Source organism: Microdochium trichocladiopsis, assembly GCF_020744255.1.
Source record: "Microdochium trichocladiopsis strain MPI-CAGE-CH-0230 chromosome Unknown B0I36scaffold_3, whole genome shotgun sequence".
Taxonomy (NCBI): domain Eukaryota; kingdom Fungi; phylum Ascomycota; class Sordariomycetes; order Xylariales; family Microdochiaceae; genus Microdochium; species Microdochium trichocladiopsis.
Genome location: NW_025763546.1, coordinates 467,859 through 481,127, shown reverse-complemented (window position 1 = coordinate 481,127; position 13,269 = coordinate 467,859). Strand labels below are relative to the sequence as shown.

General features: G+C 55.7%; 4 protein-coding genes across 4 annotated transcripts; 3 read left to right on the top strand and 1 right to left on the bottom strand.

Moving 5' to 3' along the window:
• The first annotated feature begins 927 nt into the window (after positions 1 to 927).
• On the top strand, positions 928 to 3,893 carry B0I36DRAFT_381557 (uncharacterized protein). Its single transcript, XM_046160871.1, has 4 exons — positions 928 to 1,312; positions 1,418 to 1,718; positions 1,803 to 2,344; positions 2,402 to 3,893. The coding sequence occupies exons 1-4, from the start codon at positions 1,109 to 1,111 to the stop codon at positions 3,404 to 3,406; spliced, it is 2,052 nt and encodes a 683-aa protein (XP_046014763.1). The 5' UTR covers positions 928 to 1,108; the 3' UTR covers positions 3,407 to 3,893.
• Positions 3,894 to 4,075: 182 nt separating this feature from the next.
• B0I36DRAFT_316732 (60S ribosomal protein L23-like protein) lies at positions 4,076 to 5,784 on the top strand. The gene is made up of 4 exons (XM_046153073.1): positions 4,076 to 4,261; positions 4,726 to 4,773; positions 4,853 to 5,177; positions 5,256 to 5,784. The coding sequence occupies exons 1-4, from the start codon at positions 4,248 to 4,250 to the stop codon at positions 5,286 to 5,288; spliced, it is 420 nt and encodes a 139-aa protein (XP_046014762.1). The 5' UTR covers positions 4,076 to 4,247; the 3' UTR covers positions 5,289 to 5,784.
• Positions 5,785 to 5,960: 176 nt separating this feature from the next.
• Positions 5,961 to 6,709, top strand: B0I36DRAFT_346572 (uncharacterized protein; the record flags this gene model as incomplete). Its single annotated transcript, XM_046156474.1, has 3 exons — positions 5,961 to 6,059; positions 6,107 to 6,182; positions 6,501 to 6,709. 3 exons carry the CDS (start codon positions 5,961 to 5,963, stop codon positions 6,707 to 6,709), a joined length of 384 nt encoding a protein of 127 aa, XP_046014761.1.
• A 1,926-nt stretch (positions 6,710 to 8,635) lies between these two features.
• Positions 8,636 to 12,001, bottom strand: B0I36DRAFT_360165 (uncharacterized protein; the record flags this gene model as incomplete). Its single annotated transcript, XM_046158258.1, has 2 exons — positions 8,636 to 8,781; positions 8,884 to 12,001. 2 exons carry the CDS (start codon positions 11,999 to 12,001, stop codon positions 8,636 to 8,638), a joined length of 3,264 nt encoding a protein of 1,087 aa, XP_046014760.1.
• Positions 12,002 to 13,269: the final 1,268 nt, after the last annotated feature.

Sequence of the window (13,269 nt, the reverse complement as noted above, 5' to 3'; positions counted from 1 at the left end):
GTGTTGTGGCAGCCGTTATCATGTAGAAGAAAGTCGCAGGCCCAAAGGAATTGGAGGTGGTTTGGTGGTGAGGACAGAGCGTGGTTCTTATAGAGTGTGACGGGCTCGCCAGCAAGTTATGACACCGGGAGCAGGAGCTGCCCCGCACCCCACTTCCCTATTACGAGATCAGATGGGCAAAGATTCCGCCGACGGGCAACGCTTGAACGGCCTCGAGCGCCCGCCAATTCATGATACCAAATAGTGTACGGTGGTGCTCCATGTCAGGGTTGAGGCTCGAGAGGGATCCGCCGACGCCCTGCGGTTGACATTTGCTGGGCTCAGCTGCCAAGAAGCTTCCCGTAGTTGCTGGGAGTGCACACAGCGGCAGCTTTCCGCACCGTCCATTCCACAGCGCAGAGGACTTTGGACGGCGCAGCGACGTACAGCTTCTGCGGTCTCGGCTCGCTACTTGTTCGTCTGTTCTCTGGCGCTATTTCAAGACACAGACCATTGTCTTTGTGGAAGTGATCCATCGTCTACGGACTTGGGTGGCTAAAAGGTGATTGTAGGTCATGCCCTGCTTCGGAAAGCAAACAATGGGTGATGGCTTGTGCGGTGTGCAGCAAGAACTGGCACGTCCCGCTGTGGATACGAAGTGTTGGAGTTCATGGTCTCCTTCTGGGCGCCATCTTGTAGAAGAATCGGTGATCTCGAGCTGAAGCACCAATCTGTGGTCGTCGAGCCTATCTATTCGCGTAGGAAGTTGGGGGTTGTATCATTCAAAGCGAGCCTCTGATCCCCAGCCTCTCTCGAGCCTGGCTCCAATCAGAGACTCTGACAGGGCCCCACCTTCCCCATCCATGTCAAGGTGCGGTGCCTGCCCTGCCTTCCTGCGGGACCGGCTCATGCGCCAGAGGTTGTAAAGCCGCCTTCGCTTCGCGCTCCCAGAGCTCCATCTTCCATCCTTCCTCAGAACAAGCCGCCGCTCTCCCTCTGGGACCACAATCGCCGCCTGCTGCCTTCCCCCCCCGCGACAAGCCGCTCGCCGACCTCGCGTTCACACGCGCCGCAGTGTCGACTTCATTTCGCGCATGCTCCAGCACTGAACCACAACCCACCGGCCACGATGTCGAACGGGCCCCCCGTCGATATCGCCAACGGGCATGGCGTCGCCCTCTCGTCCTCGGGGCCGAAGAAAGTCGCCTACTTCTACGACTCGGACATTGGCAACTTCGCATACCCTGCCGGCCATCCCATGAAGCCGCATCGCATTCGGTTGGCTCACAGCTTGATTATGAACTATGGCGTCTACAAGAAGATGGAGATTTACGTGAGTGGCCCGCGCATCCACAGGTCAACCACAAAGGGCTCCAGAACCTCGTGCGACTGTCTTTTGATCAGGCCTTACTGACATCGCCCGCTATCCGCCATGTAGAGAGCGAAACCTGCCACGCGACTCGAGATGACGCAGTTCCACACCGACGAGTACATTGACTTCTTGCAAAAAGTCAGCCCTGAGAACATGGAAAACTACCAGCGCGAACAGACCAAATTCAATGTCGGTGACGACTGTCCCGTGTTCGACGGACTGTTTGAGTTCTGTGGCATTAGTGCCGGTGGTAGTATGGAAGGTGCCGCACGGCTCAACCGCCAAAAGTGCGACGTCGCCGTCAACTGGGCTGGAGGTCTTCACCATGCCAAGAAGAGCGAAGCTAGCGGCTTCTGCTATGTCAATGGTATGGCCAAGTCTTTCCACGATATCCATAAGCTCCCCGCATAGGCCCGTATCTCGCTAACTTGTGGATCTTCATGATAAACAGACATTGTTCTCGGCATTCTCGAACTCCTTCGCTTCAACAAGCGCGTGCTCTATATCGACATCGATGTCCACCACGGAGATGGAGTTGAGGAAGCTTTCTATACGACAGACCGTGTCATGACAGTATCGTTCCACAAATACGGAGAATATTTCCCTGGCACTGGTGAGCTTCGAGACATTGGTATTGGCCAGGGCAAATACTATGCCGTCAACTTTCCTCTGCGCGACGGCATCGACGACAACTCCTACAAGTCCATCTTCGAGCCCGTCATTCAGGGAGTCATGGAGTTCTACCGTCCTGACGCCGTAGTATTGCAGTGTGGTGGAGACAGTCTGTCTGGAGATCGGCTGGGTTGCTTCAACCTGAGCATGGAAGGCCATGCTAACTGTGTCAAGTTTGTCAAGAGCTTCAACCTACCGACAATGGTCCTTGGTGGTGGTGGCTACACCATGCGCAACGTTGCGCGTGCTTGGGCCTATGAGACTGGTCTGCTCGTCGATGCCGACATGAATAGACAACTGCCGTTCAACGAGTACTACGACGTAAGTTTGGCATTCTCCACCTCTTTCTATCAATGTCACCATATTGACCTAATGCAGTACTACGGACCCGATTACGCGCTAGATGTACGCGCTTCGAACATGGAGAACGCGAATAGCACCGAGTACCTTGAGAAAATCAAGAACCAGCTAATCGACAACCTGCGCCGCACAGCTCATGTACCATCTGTACAGATGCAGGATGTGCCTCGGCAATCTCTTGGCGCCATGTCCGATGAGGATGATGCCGAGCTCGACGATATGGACGAGGATGAGAACAAGGACGTTCGCATGACACAGAGGCAGTGGGAGCAAAGGGTTGAGCGCGACAATGAATACGAGGATAGCGATGACGAGGACATGGACAAGGCCAACGGGGTGGACCCAAGGAACAAGCCCCGGATGAGGCTGCTCGACTTTGACGACAACAAGCCAGCCCCTGACAGTGGCGACTCGTCTCCAGCTCCTGGAACGAACGCGACCTCGGCCACCTCGAAGCCGAAGGACGCTGACAAGGTCATGGAAGACGCCGACGCCAAGGAAGCAGATACAGCGGGCGAGACCACCGTTACTGCTGGCAATGAAGAAAAGCAGAACGGCACAGCGACGCCAGCTGCCGGCATTGCTGCTGAGGAGGAAGCCCTGAAGCAGGCACAGCAGGCCAGTACGAAGGAGAAGACACCAGCTGAGGCGGAGAAGGCCGACGCCGAAAAGACCAAGCCTGACGCTGAATCCGCAGCCGACACGCAGCAGACTACAAAGGAGACCGAGCCATCAAAAGAGGACGAAGTTATGCAAGATGCACAACCGAAGGAGTCCGAGACCGCCGCGGTCAAGGCAAAGAGCCCTGCGGCAGAAGCCTCAATACCAGAGAAGCCTGCGGAGGCGGCGAAGGTGGACGGCGATGGTGATGTTGATATGGGCGAAGCCACGACGACAGCTGCGGAGCCCGAGAAGAAAGATGCTCCAGAAGTCAAACAGGAGGAGGTGACCGAGCCCGCAGCAGAGCCAGCCAAAGCCACCGAAGAGGCTGAGAAGGCCAAGGAAGAGACGTCCACCTCATGACCACGGAAGCAGGGCGAGAGCAGGCATCTTGCAGGCACGGATGTGAGCGACTGAAAGGGATGGTCTCCCTCTCTATCGTCTACGACATTGTGTATTGCGGTAGATGGTGCCAGCATCCTCGGTCATGGCTGTATATAACAAGCCCAAGCGATCGGCGTTTAGGTTTCACTGCATTCTTGGGGAAGATTCGAAGGGAGTTGGGCTTATGAATCTCTATCGTAGCAAACTGACAACAAGGACTCTCTACCTACGAAGTTGATGATCCAGACTCGTGCATGCTTGTTGAAGTGGGTACACCTTCGTTATTCGGGCCATGATGGCTTTGATAGCTATTGATGTTTTCATAATCGTAGCGCTGAAGAGAGACGGCGGCTATGAGCGAGCCATAACGTGCACCAGGCGTGGCCAAGTGCTTAGGAAGCTCAAATCTTGCCATAGTGTCGTCATGCGACGATCCTCCTCGGTGCAACAGATCCCGTCGAGCTCGGGACAGCTGTGCGGGCAGAGCAGGAGGCAGAAATGCGACTGGCCTGGATTGGCTGGAGGCGGTTCCACTTTTCCAGAGTCCTTGCACAGATAGGTACGTACCGAGATACCTACCTTATCTTATCAGCACATGACACTGGGTTTTTCTGTCTAGTTCGCTTCTAGGGTTTCTCACGCCCACACCAAATTTCCTGGGCCCGGCTCAGAATTTCGCACCCTGCCCGCACGGCACACCCAACGACCGCCCTTGCGCAAAGTGTAGCTACTCTGGAGAAGTCGCAGCAGCCCAGCATCACGACGTCCACGCACCACCCAACCCCGACAACAACACGTCACAACACACACAACCGCAGCAATGGCCAAGACTTCGTAAGTTCTCGCCATGCCGGTCGAGTTCACACTCGACCACCTCGTCACCCGTCAGACCCTCGCTCGAGCCCGATCTGGAGATTTCGTCGTTTCGAAGAAAAAAAATGTCGCCGGCCCCGCAGCACCGAAAATTTGTCACGACTATGGACCAGAGAGTGAGAGAGAGGCATTGCAATGGAGGACAACAATGGGCGACATCTGTTGCCGTCATGCTTGTGCGGCCGGCCAGACTTGAGCACACTCGGGCCCATCCGTCTACGCCAACCGACCTGCTGGGTCAATTTCGACCTTGCCAATTTTCGAGACTGGTACCAACGGGCACGACCTCGGTTGGCCATCGGGACATGCTCCTGACCGACCCCGGCGCGACTTTCAAACGACGAAATCTCCAGACAGACGACAGCGACTGACGGCACGAGGGGAAAATGATTTTCACCAAGGAAATACTGACCCGATGCTCTTAGGCGTGGTGCCCCCGGTGGCAAGCTCAAGATGACCCTCGGTCTGCCCGTGTATGTCTCTCAAACATCCGCATGAGCATCCGCTCTCTTTCCGCTGCAACGAACACACTCTAATCTCGTCACTGTGCAGTGGTGCCATCATGAACTGCGCCGACAACTCTGGTGCCCGTAACCTTTACATCATCTCCGTCAAGGGTATCGGTGCCCGCCTCAACAGACTGCCTGCCGGTGGTGTCGGTGACATGGTCATGGCCACCGTCAAGAAGGGCAAGCCCGAGCTCCGCAAGAAGGTCCACCCCGCCGTCATCGTCAGACAGTCCAAGCCCTGGAAGCGCACCGACGGTGTCTTCCTCTACTTCGAGGACAACGCCGGTGTCATCGTCAACCCCAAGGGTGAGATGAAGGGCTCTGCCATCACCGGCCCCGTCGGCAAGGAGGCTGCCGAGTTATGGCCTGTAAGTTGTCTCGAAGTTTACATCTGCATGACATCAGGACCCCTTTTTTCGCTAACATGTCTGCTTTCCCCCATCTAGCGTATTGCCAGCAACTCTGGTGTTGTCATGTAAATCTGCATTTCGACGTTTGGAGGGGCAAAATGGTTACGGGACGACATGATGAGACGGCTTCGGAGGTGCGGCGTACGAACAGAGGATTCAAACCCAAGACTTGTGGTCGGTCAATAGATGCACAACCATCTTGCGCGTTAGATTCCCCCCAAAAAGAAACGTCCGCACCAAGAATTCACCACCAAAAAAACGAAAAAGGACCCAAGGGGAAGACCAGCAGCTCAAAAGCGTGCTAGGCGCAAAGTCTCGCACCAATAGTATACCAAGCACATCAAAACAATCAGGCAGCAGGAGGTGGCATCATGGAAAGGGGGGAAATGGTGGTGAACCCTTGTTTGTCTGCGTTGGAGGGCATAATTTTGAGCTGGACTGGGTCGACCTTTTCTATTTTTTTATGTTTGCATTTCGGCTTATGGGGCGTACAATGGTGGCAACACATTACCAGAAGCATAGCATCCTGGTCCTGGACCAAAATGAAGAACAAAAAACACAAAGACATCAACGTGTTGCTCCTGTTGAATTGGTGAAACGCATATTGCAGTTGGGGACTGCGCTTTGCAGGCTCTATTCAGAACGACTGAATGCCTGTCGGTGTGAAATTGAAAGAGCAGCCAGCACCCTCGACGACTCGGCGGCATCTGAGTGTTATCTAGAGGTCGCATACCTGACAAAATGGGCTTTCTGGAGGACTGTGGCCGCTGCAAGATTTGTTCTGCACTGTTGCTGGGCTCTTCTCTGGCAGGCTTCGTCCTTGACCGAGGTCTGATACATGTAATGGTAGTATGTCTCCCTTGACAGAGCGCGCGACACAACGGCAGACTTACATTATGGTGACATCGTCACCATCTGCTGCTTCTGGAACGAGACCGGCCTGTCGGGTTCATACTGGATCAGGTAACGCGCATCCGAACAAGAGCTACTTGGCTACAGTCAACTCGAATCTCAACTTGACAATCTTTATCGAGATCGCTTCGTCTACAGTCACCCGGATACGACTGAAGAGGCTAGCGTGAGGTGGGATCTTCCCCAGGCGCTCATGAGCTCCAGGCGCAGGGCTTGGAGACATTTAGTGAAACAGGCAACGCGACCGCTCGAGCATTGACATGCCGAAACATTCAGACGTTCGAAACAGAAGAGAACTTACAAAGGTTCATGTTGAGGGGACTTCTATCAGCACCAGATCGCTCGGGCGTTAACGGGCATGGTCTGTAGCCTCCACGGGAGTGAAGGAGCAATCGAGAACTCATGTAGAATTGGAAGGCCCCAGCCTGGAAAAGAAAGCATTTGGAATCATCTCCAACCCACAATCCCGAGTGGTTTTCGTTATGTACATGGATCGGCATAACTTGGCGTTATCATCAAAGGTCAGCCGCAATGCTGGCGCGGGCGGGCTTCAACCTCCAGGCTCTTCGCGAAACTAGGTGTCAAGTAAATGGGAGGGGCAACATCATGTCGTTACGAAGGCAGCAGTTGCGGCAGGCCGAGATATGGACTTTTTTCACGTGCATGAGCGGGTCGTTAGCTTGCTTTGGCTGAATGTTTTCTCCCTCACTTTTAACGATTCTTCCAATTTCTATTGTGAAGATCTGGAGGAAGGTCATTTTCCCTGTTCGAAAGTGAATCTAGTTCGGTGAAGTGGAGACGCAGATTCCGTTTTGAAAACTCAGTCTCAGTAATAATTAATATGGTCGAACGAGAATCATTACAACAACTAAGATGTTAGAAGAAAAAAAGGAAATGAAATGAAATGAAAACCATTCTAGAAGCATGATAACAGATGATTCTAATATCAACATATGAGCTAGGAACCAAAATGGCGCCCTTCATGCGCACTCATCTCGACCGAACAGACCAACCACTTGAAACGTCTCACCACCTGCCATTCCCACGCCGGTCGTTGCTGTCTCCTTTCTCAACATGTCGGAGAGATACGCTCTACCTTATCCTCACACCGCAATCCCCGCTTTTGTACAAGCACATTGATTGCCTCTATTTCTCATTTACAGACTCCCTTCTCCTCCTCCTGTTCTGCGTCTTCTAATCTCTTGCTGCCAAAAAAACGGAGGTAAGGCACACGACGCGGCCTGCCGGGCGAGGATGCTCGGAGCTTCTGTAGTACAATACATTCTGGCATCCCTCTTTTCTCATCGAGTCTGTCCCCCTTTGTTCCCTCCTTTTTTGCCCTTCTCTCTCGTTTTTCTTTCTTCCTTTGTATTGTCTTTTTTCCTTTTTAAAAAAAAAAGATTTTTTAAAATAAAAAATCTTGTTTTATTCTTCATCCAATTGACACGATGCCGATCTCGGCACACCTTGCTTTTAATTCGACCCCTCCCCTACATCCGAGAACAAGCTCACGAACACTGATAGAATTCACGAGGGAAAAAAAAGGGAGCGATGCAAGCAGGCTGAGAACGACCAGAGCCAACACTCACAAACACTTCCCGCCAACACGCACACGGACCAGAGAGACCAGACCATGAGATGATGTAGAGCAGCCAAACTCACCCACCCCCCCCCCCCCCCCCCCCCCGTTTTCCCGTTTCTACATGCCATAACTGCTCGAAAGAAAGAACAAGAAAAAGGAGTACGGAACATATTCAAGCACGGAACTCAACTGAATGATCATCTCAGGTCTAGTAGGCTCAGTAGACACGGCGTCACAGGCGAGTTCGCTTCGAGCAGCACGCTCTATCAGCAGCCGCAGCAGCCCGTCCGCCCGTTCGTTTCGACACATCTCTCTCCGCCAAAGTGCCGTGCTTTGGCACACGTCTGGGCTGTCCATGTGCCATATTTCCACGTGCAGGGGAACTCTTGAGGTGGGTTTTATGAATCAGAATTGCTCAATATGTAGATGCTAATAAGCCGCAAACGCAATACTAAACGACAGGAAAAAGTGCAATGGCAATGATGGTGATAATGATGACCAATGCTAAAAGACCCTTGCGTGTGTGCGCTCATCTCCATGCTCGCGCCATGGCCCATCACGGCGAGTCCTTCCAGTCAGTAATTCTATTTTCCAGTACTGCTTTTCGTACCTTCTTCACCGATAGATGCTTTCCAAAACCGCGAACCAACAAAGCACGAGTTCCCCTTTCGTCCCAGAAATGAAGGAACCTCTTTGTCGCATGTATGTGTTGTTATAAAAGTACAGAGTATTCCACCTTTGGCGGTGGCAGATGGGCGGGGTCATGACTGCGCGACGACAATGACTCTGCTAACGCTGTTCGTCGTATATATTACACCCACATCACCTGGCTGTGTCGCTCGCATTGCCTATGAGAGACCACCGCATCTTTTTGCACCGGACAGTCACGATCAAGCATGGCTTTTCATCCAAAGCCTGCCTCCTACTTAGCTACCGCAGGAGGTGCCTCGGCCGGAGCTTCAGGCGCAGCAGGCTTGGGGGGCGTGGCCGCCCTTGCGCTCTTCTTAGCCGCGAGGGTGGCACGCCGCTTACTTACGGCCGCAGACATGGAGCCAGAAGCCCAGCGAGCTGCAAAAGAACAAAGAGAGAGCTGTCAACAAATAGCGCTACAAGAAATGTATAATTTTGCAAGAGGTGAAATGTGTCGAACAAGCACGACTGTTGGCATACCTTTCATGGAATAAGACATTTTCTCCGACTTGGTCATCGTGCTGTAATCCTTCTCTATTTCCGGCTCCGTCTGTGGGGTGTGGCCGTTTGAGTGGAACGAGCCGCCCTGAGTCGTCGGGGAGTCCATGGTCTGTGAGGGTGCAGGCGAGTAAGGCGATGGCACATGCCCACCTGTAGAGACAGGAGCGGCAGACCTCGCAGCTGCCGTCGAGGAGGCGCTTGACGGCTGGTAGTTCTTGATCTTGATTTTGGGAGTCGGTTTCGGTGCCACAATCTGGGACTGCTCAGGCTGAGACATGTCGACTGCGTACTCATCGGTCAGAGGCATTACCTGTTCGACGTACGACTTCCTTGGCCCCCGGCGCGCACGCTTAGCTGGTCGTGAGTGAATGGCCGTAGCGCCATCATCGTCTTCGGCCCCGCCGACATCATCGTACTCTCCGTCATCCAGGGAGAACTTCTTCTGCCGCTTCTCTCTAAGTGAGTAGTTGTTAGGCGACGAGTCTGCCGTCGTATTGGACGCGGTGGAGGACGCAGTTGCCGGGCGATTATCCTCATCTGCATAGGCGGAGGACTGAGAGTAGAAAGATCCTGTGGGGACCTCGGACAGGCGTGAGTTGCGCCTCCTGGCCTGCTTGCTGGCTTCAGACGCTGTGCCATTTGCTAGTGCCTCGTCCTCCTCGTCCAGGTCACGCCTGCGTCTCTTACGAACCGGGCGTTCGACAATGTTTGGAGTAGGCAGTGTCGGGCCGTCTTCCGAAGCGGGCCCAGAGGCACCCTCGGTCTGTGAGATTGGGAGCGGGTGCTTCCGCGGCCGCCCGCCTTTGCCCTTCTTGGCCGGCACCGCATCACCGATGGCATCGGCGGACGACGGCAGGAACTCGCCATTGTCGTCACCGCCTTGGCCAGCGCCGCGCCTCCGACGCTTGGGTTGCGATGATGGTGCAGGCGTGGAGCTCCTACTTGCACCTTCCATTCCGTCGAAAAGTGTCGGCGCTTTCCTGGCGCGTTTCCCAGAGACAACGGCAGGGTCATCGGCCTCAGCGGCTTTAGCAGTCTGCTTTGGCCGGTCCCGCAGTCGGGCCTTGCCGGCAGCGCCGGTCCTCTGTGAGACGGGGTCCTGCTGGCTAATCTTGGACTCGCGGTCGTCATAGTCGAAAAGGTAAGCCTGCGCCATGACCTTGTCCTGCTGTCGTAGATAAGCCAAATGAGGGTCCGTCTTGGGTGCTCGAGTACCCTTTACGACAAAGTCCTTGCGTAAGGGATTGGCGGAGGGGTCCTTGCTAAGGGCCATCTTCTCGCGGTGCTGGAAAGCAAGCTCTTCTTGGTGGTAGCGGATGGAGTTGTCCTCGTCCTCTGTGATCAGGCGCAATGCATTGAACTCGCTCTGCCAGGCTTGCAGGGCTCTGTTGGCCACCTCCAGGCGGTAGTACAGCTCCGTATACGATAACCCCTTGAGATCGTCAAACAGGGAAGTAAACTCAGAGGCGTCACGAGTTTTCCGAAAGGCATACTGCCGCTTAGAGGGCAACATGGCTGCAGCCTCTGGCTCTGGTGCTGGTGAGTTAGCAGCCGTCTCAAGAACAAGAGGCGTGCCGATAGGCGTGTCTTCGTCGGCTGCGTCGGCAGGCTCGTCGCCAGCGTCCTCACCAGGCTGTGCTGTTTCGTCCAGGGTACCGTCCGGCTCGCCATCAGGGGCGGCCTCCTGATCGGCTTCAACTTCTGGGTCCGCATCTGCGTCCGGCTCTCCAGTGGACTTGATCTTCGGAAATAAGACAGTCGCACCACTGATATATGGAGTAAGATGGCCGAGCGGGTCGTTCTTGTCGTCCACCGGCTTCTTTGGCTGTGGCTCCGGATGCTTGGATTCAGCAGGAACTGCCACGCTCTTTTGAGGAGTAGGCTTGAGCTCTTCCTTGACGGGAGCAGATGGTGCCGCGGGTAGATCAACAGGAGCTGACTCTGCAGGCGAGGATTTGCGAGGCACCTGTGGTTCTGCTTGTGATTGGGATTGAGGCTGCGGTAGAGGTGATGCAGCTTTGGGCGCAGATTGTGGCTCAGTCTGTAGTTCAGCAGGGGGTTTGATGTCCTCCTCAACGCTCGGGACAGTTGGCGTGGGTGCTACGACAGGTTCGGCCGCAGGCTGGACACTGGCAGGCTGCTCAGGCTCTTCAAGCTTTTGAGGAGCTGAGCTGGGGATAGACTGGCTCTCAGGCTGGGGTGCATCGTCCTCGATTGCGCTTTCGTGAGATTCAAGGACCGGATGACTAGTTGGCGGGGAGACACCCTCGCGCGCCTGCGTGATGACAGAGGCCGCAGGGGGGACGGCTGTGGGCTGCGATGGCTGTGGTGGTGGTGATGATGGCGGTTCAGGGTGGGTGATGCTGGACAGCCGCAGGCCCGCTTTTGGTGTAAGATCATGATGAGAAGAGCCACCTGAGCTGGTGCGGGCGCGAAACGAGTCGTCCGAGTGCATGCTGTGCCGGCCACCAACCTCAATTGTGTCCTGGACCTCGACATCGTCTGCCTGCTGGTCGGGCACATATACCTGGGGCTCGACCGTGGTCTTGCGCGCAGCCGCCTTGCGGCGAGCAGAGCCTGCGGCAGGAAGGGGCTGCTCCGAGGCGCGCCGCTTGACGCGCAGCTCGTGCTCCTCGTCGGCGTCGCCGTCGAGAAAGCTAATGTCCGTCTTGCGCTTCTTGAGGGAGCGGGCCGCCGAGGGCGTGGCCCTGGCAGCAAAGACGTCACTGTCCTCGAGCTGGTGGTCGAAGCTGTAGTCGATGCGTGGCTTGCGGCGCAGAGAGCGGCCGCCCTTTGCGTCTGCATCTTCGGGGGACTGCACTGCAGCCTCGCCCTGACGATGGCGGACGCCTCTTATACTGCGCGAGGACGACGGGCTAGGCGTCTCATACGCAAAGGAAGAAGGGGCCATCTGGTCAGTAGGGGTTGGGGGCAGGTCGGTCGAGTCTGGCGGCCTAGAGGACGAGGACCTGGCCAAGGGCAGCACATGTCGCCTTTTTGTGGTGGAGCGACCGCGCCCGGCACGAGACGCAGCAGCAGCAGCAGCAGCGGCGGCAGCAGGCGTCGCCGATGAAGCAGCAGCAGATGGCGTCTCCATGGCTGCCTTGGGCAAAGGGCTGGCGCTTGGAGACGGGATGCTGCAAAACGCAGCAGCGCTGGTGGTTGCCGTGTAAAAGACTGGGTTGAGGTCGGAGATTTGGTGTTATGTAAGTGGAGCCCAGGTTGGCTGGGAGGAAAGGAGGAATGTCGCAGCTCCCAGCGGCACGGTCCGCCCGCTCCAGCGCTTGTAGCAGCAGCAGCAGCAGCGCTGAGGAGCAGGGCCAGCAGCACCAGCACCAGCAACAACAACGAAGATGACAAGAAAGAAAAGAGAAATAAAAACAGGACAGTAGTGTTGGGGGCGTTGTTATTGTTGTTGTTGCACTATGGCGAGCAGTGCGACGATGATGACAACAGCAGCAACAACAACAGAGAGGACGAACTTGGGGAGAGGCAGGCGCAGTATCTTCACTCTGCACTGATTGCCCTTGCGCGGCGGAGACGCAGCAGGTGGAGCCCGGCGTCGCTTGTCTGGTGTCTTTGGTGCCAACACACGAGTAAATGTGCGCGGTATTGTGTGTTGTTTTGCGTGGTGCGTGTGTGTGTGTGTGTGTGTCAGAGAGAGTGAGCTGGCTGGGCGCTGCGCACCGACTTATTGGCTGGCCCCGAGGGAAAAACCTGGGAGGCGAACAAGAAGGAGAAACGGGACTCAGGCGCGAGGCGCGCACGAGCAGGAGCCGCCGCAGTCGAGACCGCCTGGGAAAAGAAGACAAACAAGAGAGGGCGCGAGGCGCGAGCAGCCAACAACAACCCAACAGAAGGCGGTTGTAGGTGATGGTGACGAGGTCGGGACAAGGACAGAGAGCGCGCTGGCCGTCCGTGTGCAAGCCGAGTCGATGATGGGCCCGGTGGTGAGTGAGGCCAGGCTAATAATAAGAGGTGACGGATGTATGAGTGAGCCTGACTGCATCAGCAGACTGCACCACAACCACCAGGGCGCCCGCGTGTAAGACGACAGCCGCAGACCCTGCCTGCCACGAGGATCTTGCAGCGGCCGCTCTCCCGAGTATGGTTCTCGAGGCTGCGGACGGCGTTTGAATGAAGTGGTGTCGCCGTGCGTGCTGTGTTGCGAGACCGCCTACGTAGTGTACGTGAAGAGACTTGGCCTTGGCCTTGGTGTGTTAGTGCAGCAGGCTCGACTTCAGCCAGTCGAGTTAAGTTATTAGCTGGCCTCCTGAGTCGACGGCATTGACAAGGAATTGTGGGCGCGTCCCAGCAGTGCTGCAGGACTGCCACGTACAGCCCAGGGTTCGCGGCAGGGCCTTT

Excerpts from the sequence above, each read along its gene's own strand:
- B0I36DRAFT_381557 (XM_046160871.1), top strand. The coding sequence starts at position 1,109 with ATGTCGAACGGGCCCCCCGTCGATATCGCCAACGGGCATGGCGTCGCC. Across the intron at positions 1,313-1,417 it reads ACAAGAAGATGGAGATTTAC|AGAGCGAAACCTGCCACGCG; the intron begins GTGAGTGGCCCG and ends TCCGCCATGTAG. Across the intron at positions 2,345-2,401 it reads CGTTCAACGAGTACTACGAC|TACTACGGACCCGATTACGC; the intron begins GTAAGTTTGGCA and ends GACCTAATGCAG.
- B0I36DRAFT_316732 (XM_046153073.1), top strand. Across the intron at positions 4,774-4,852 it reads ATGACCCTCGGTCTGCCCGT|TGGTGCCATCATGAACTGCG; the intron begins GTATGTCTCTCA and ends GTCACTGTGCAG. Across the intron at positions 5,178-5,255 it reads AGGCTGCCGAGTTATGGCCT|CGTATTGCCAGCAACTCTGG; the intron begins GTAAGTTGTCTC and ends TCCCCCATCTAG.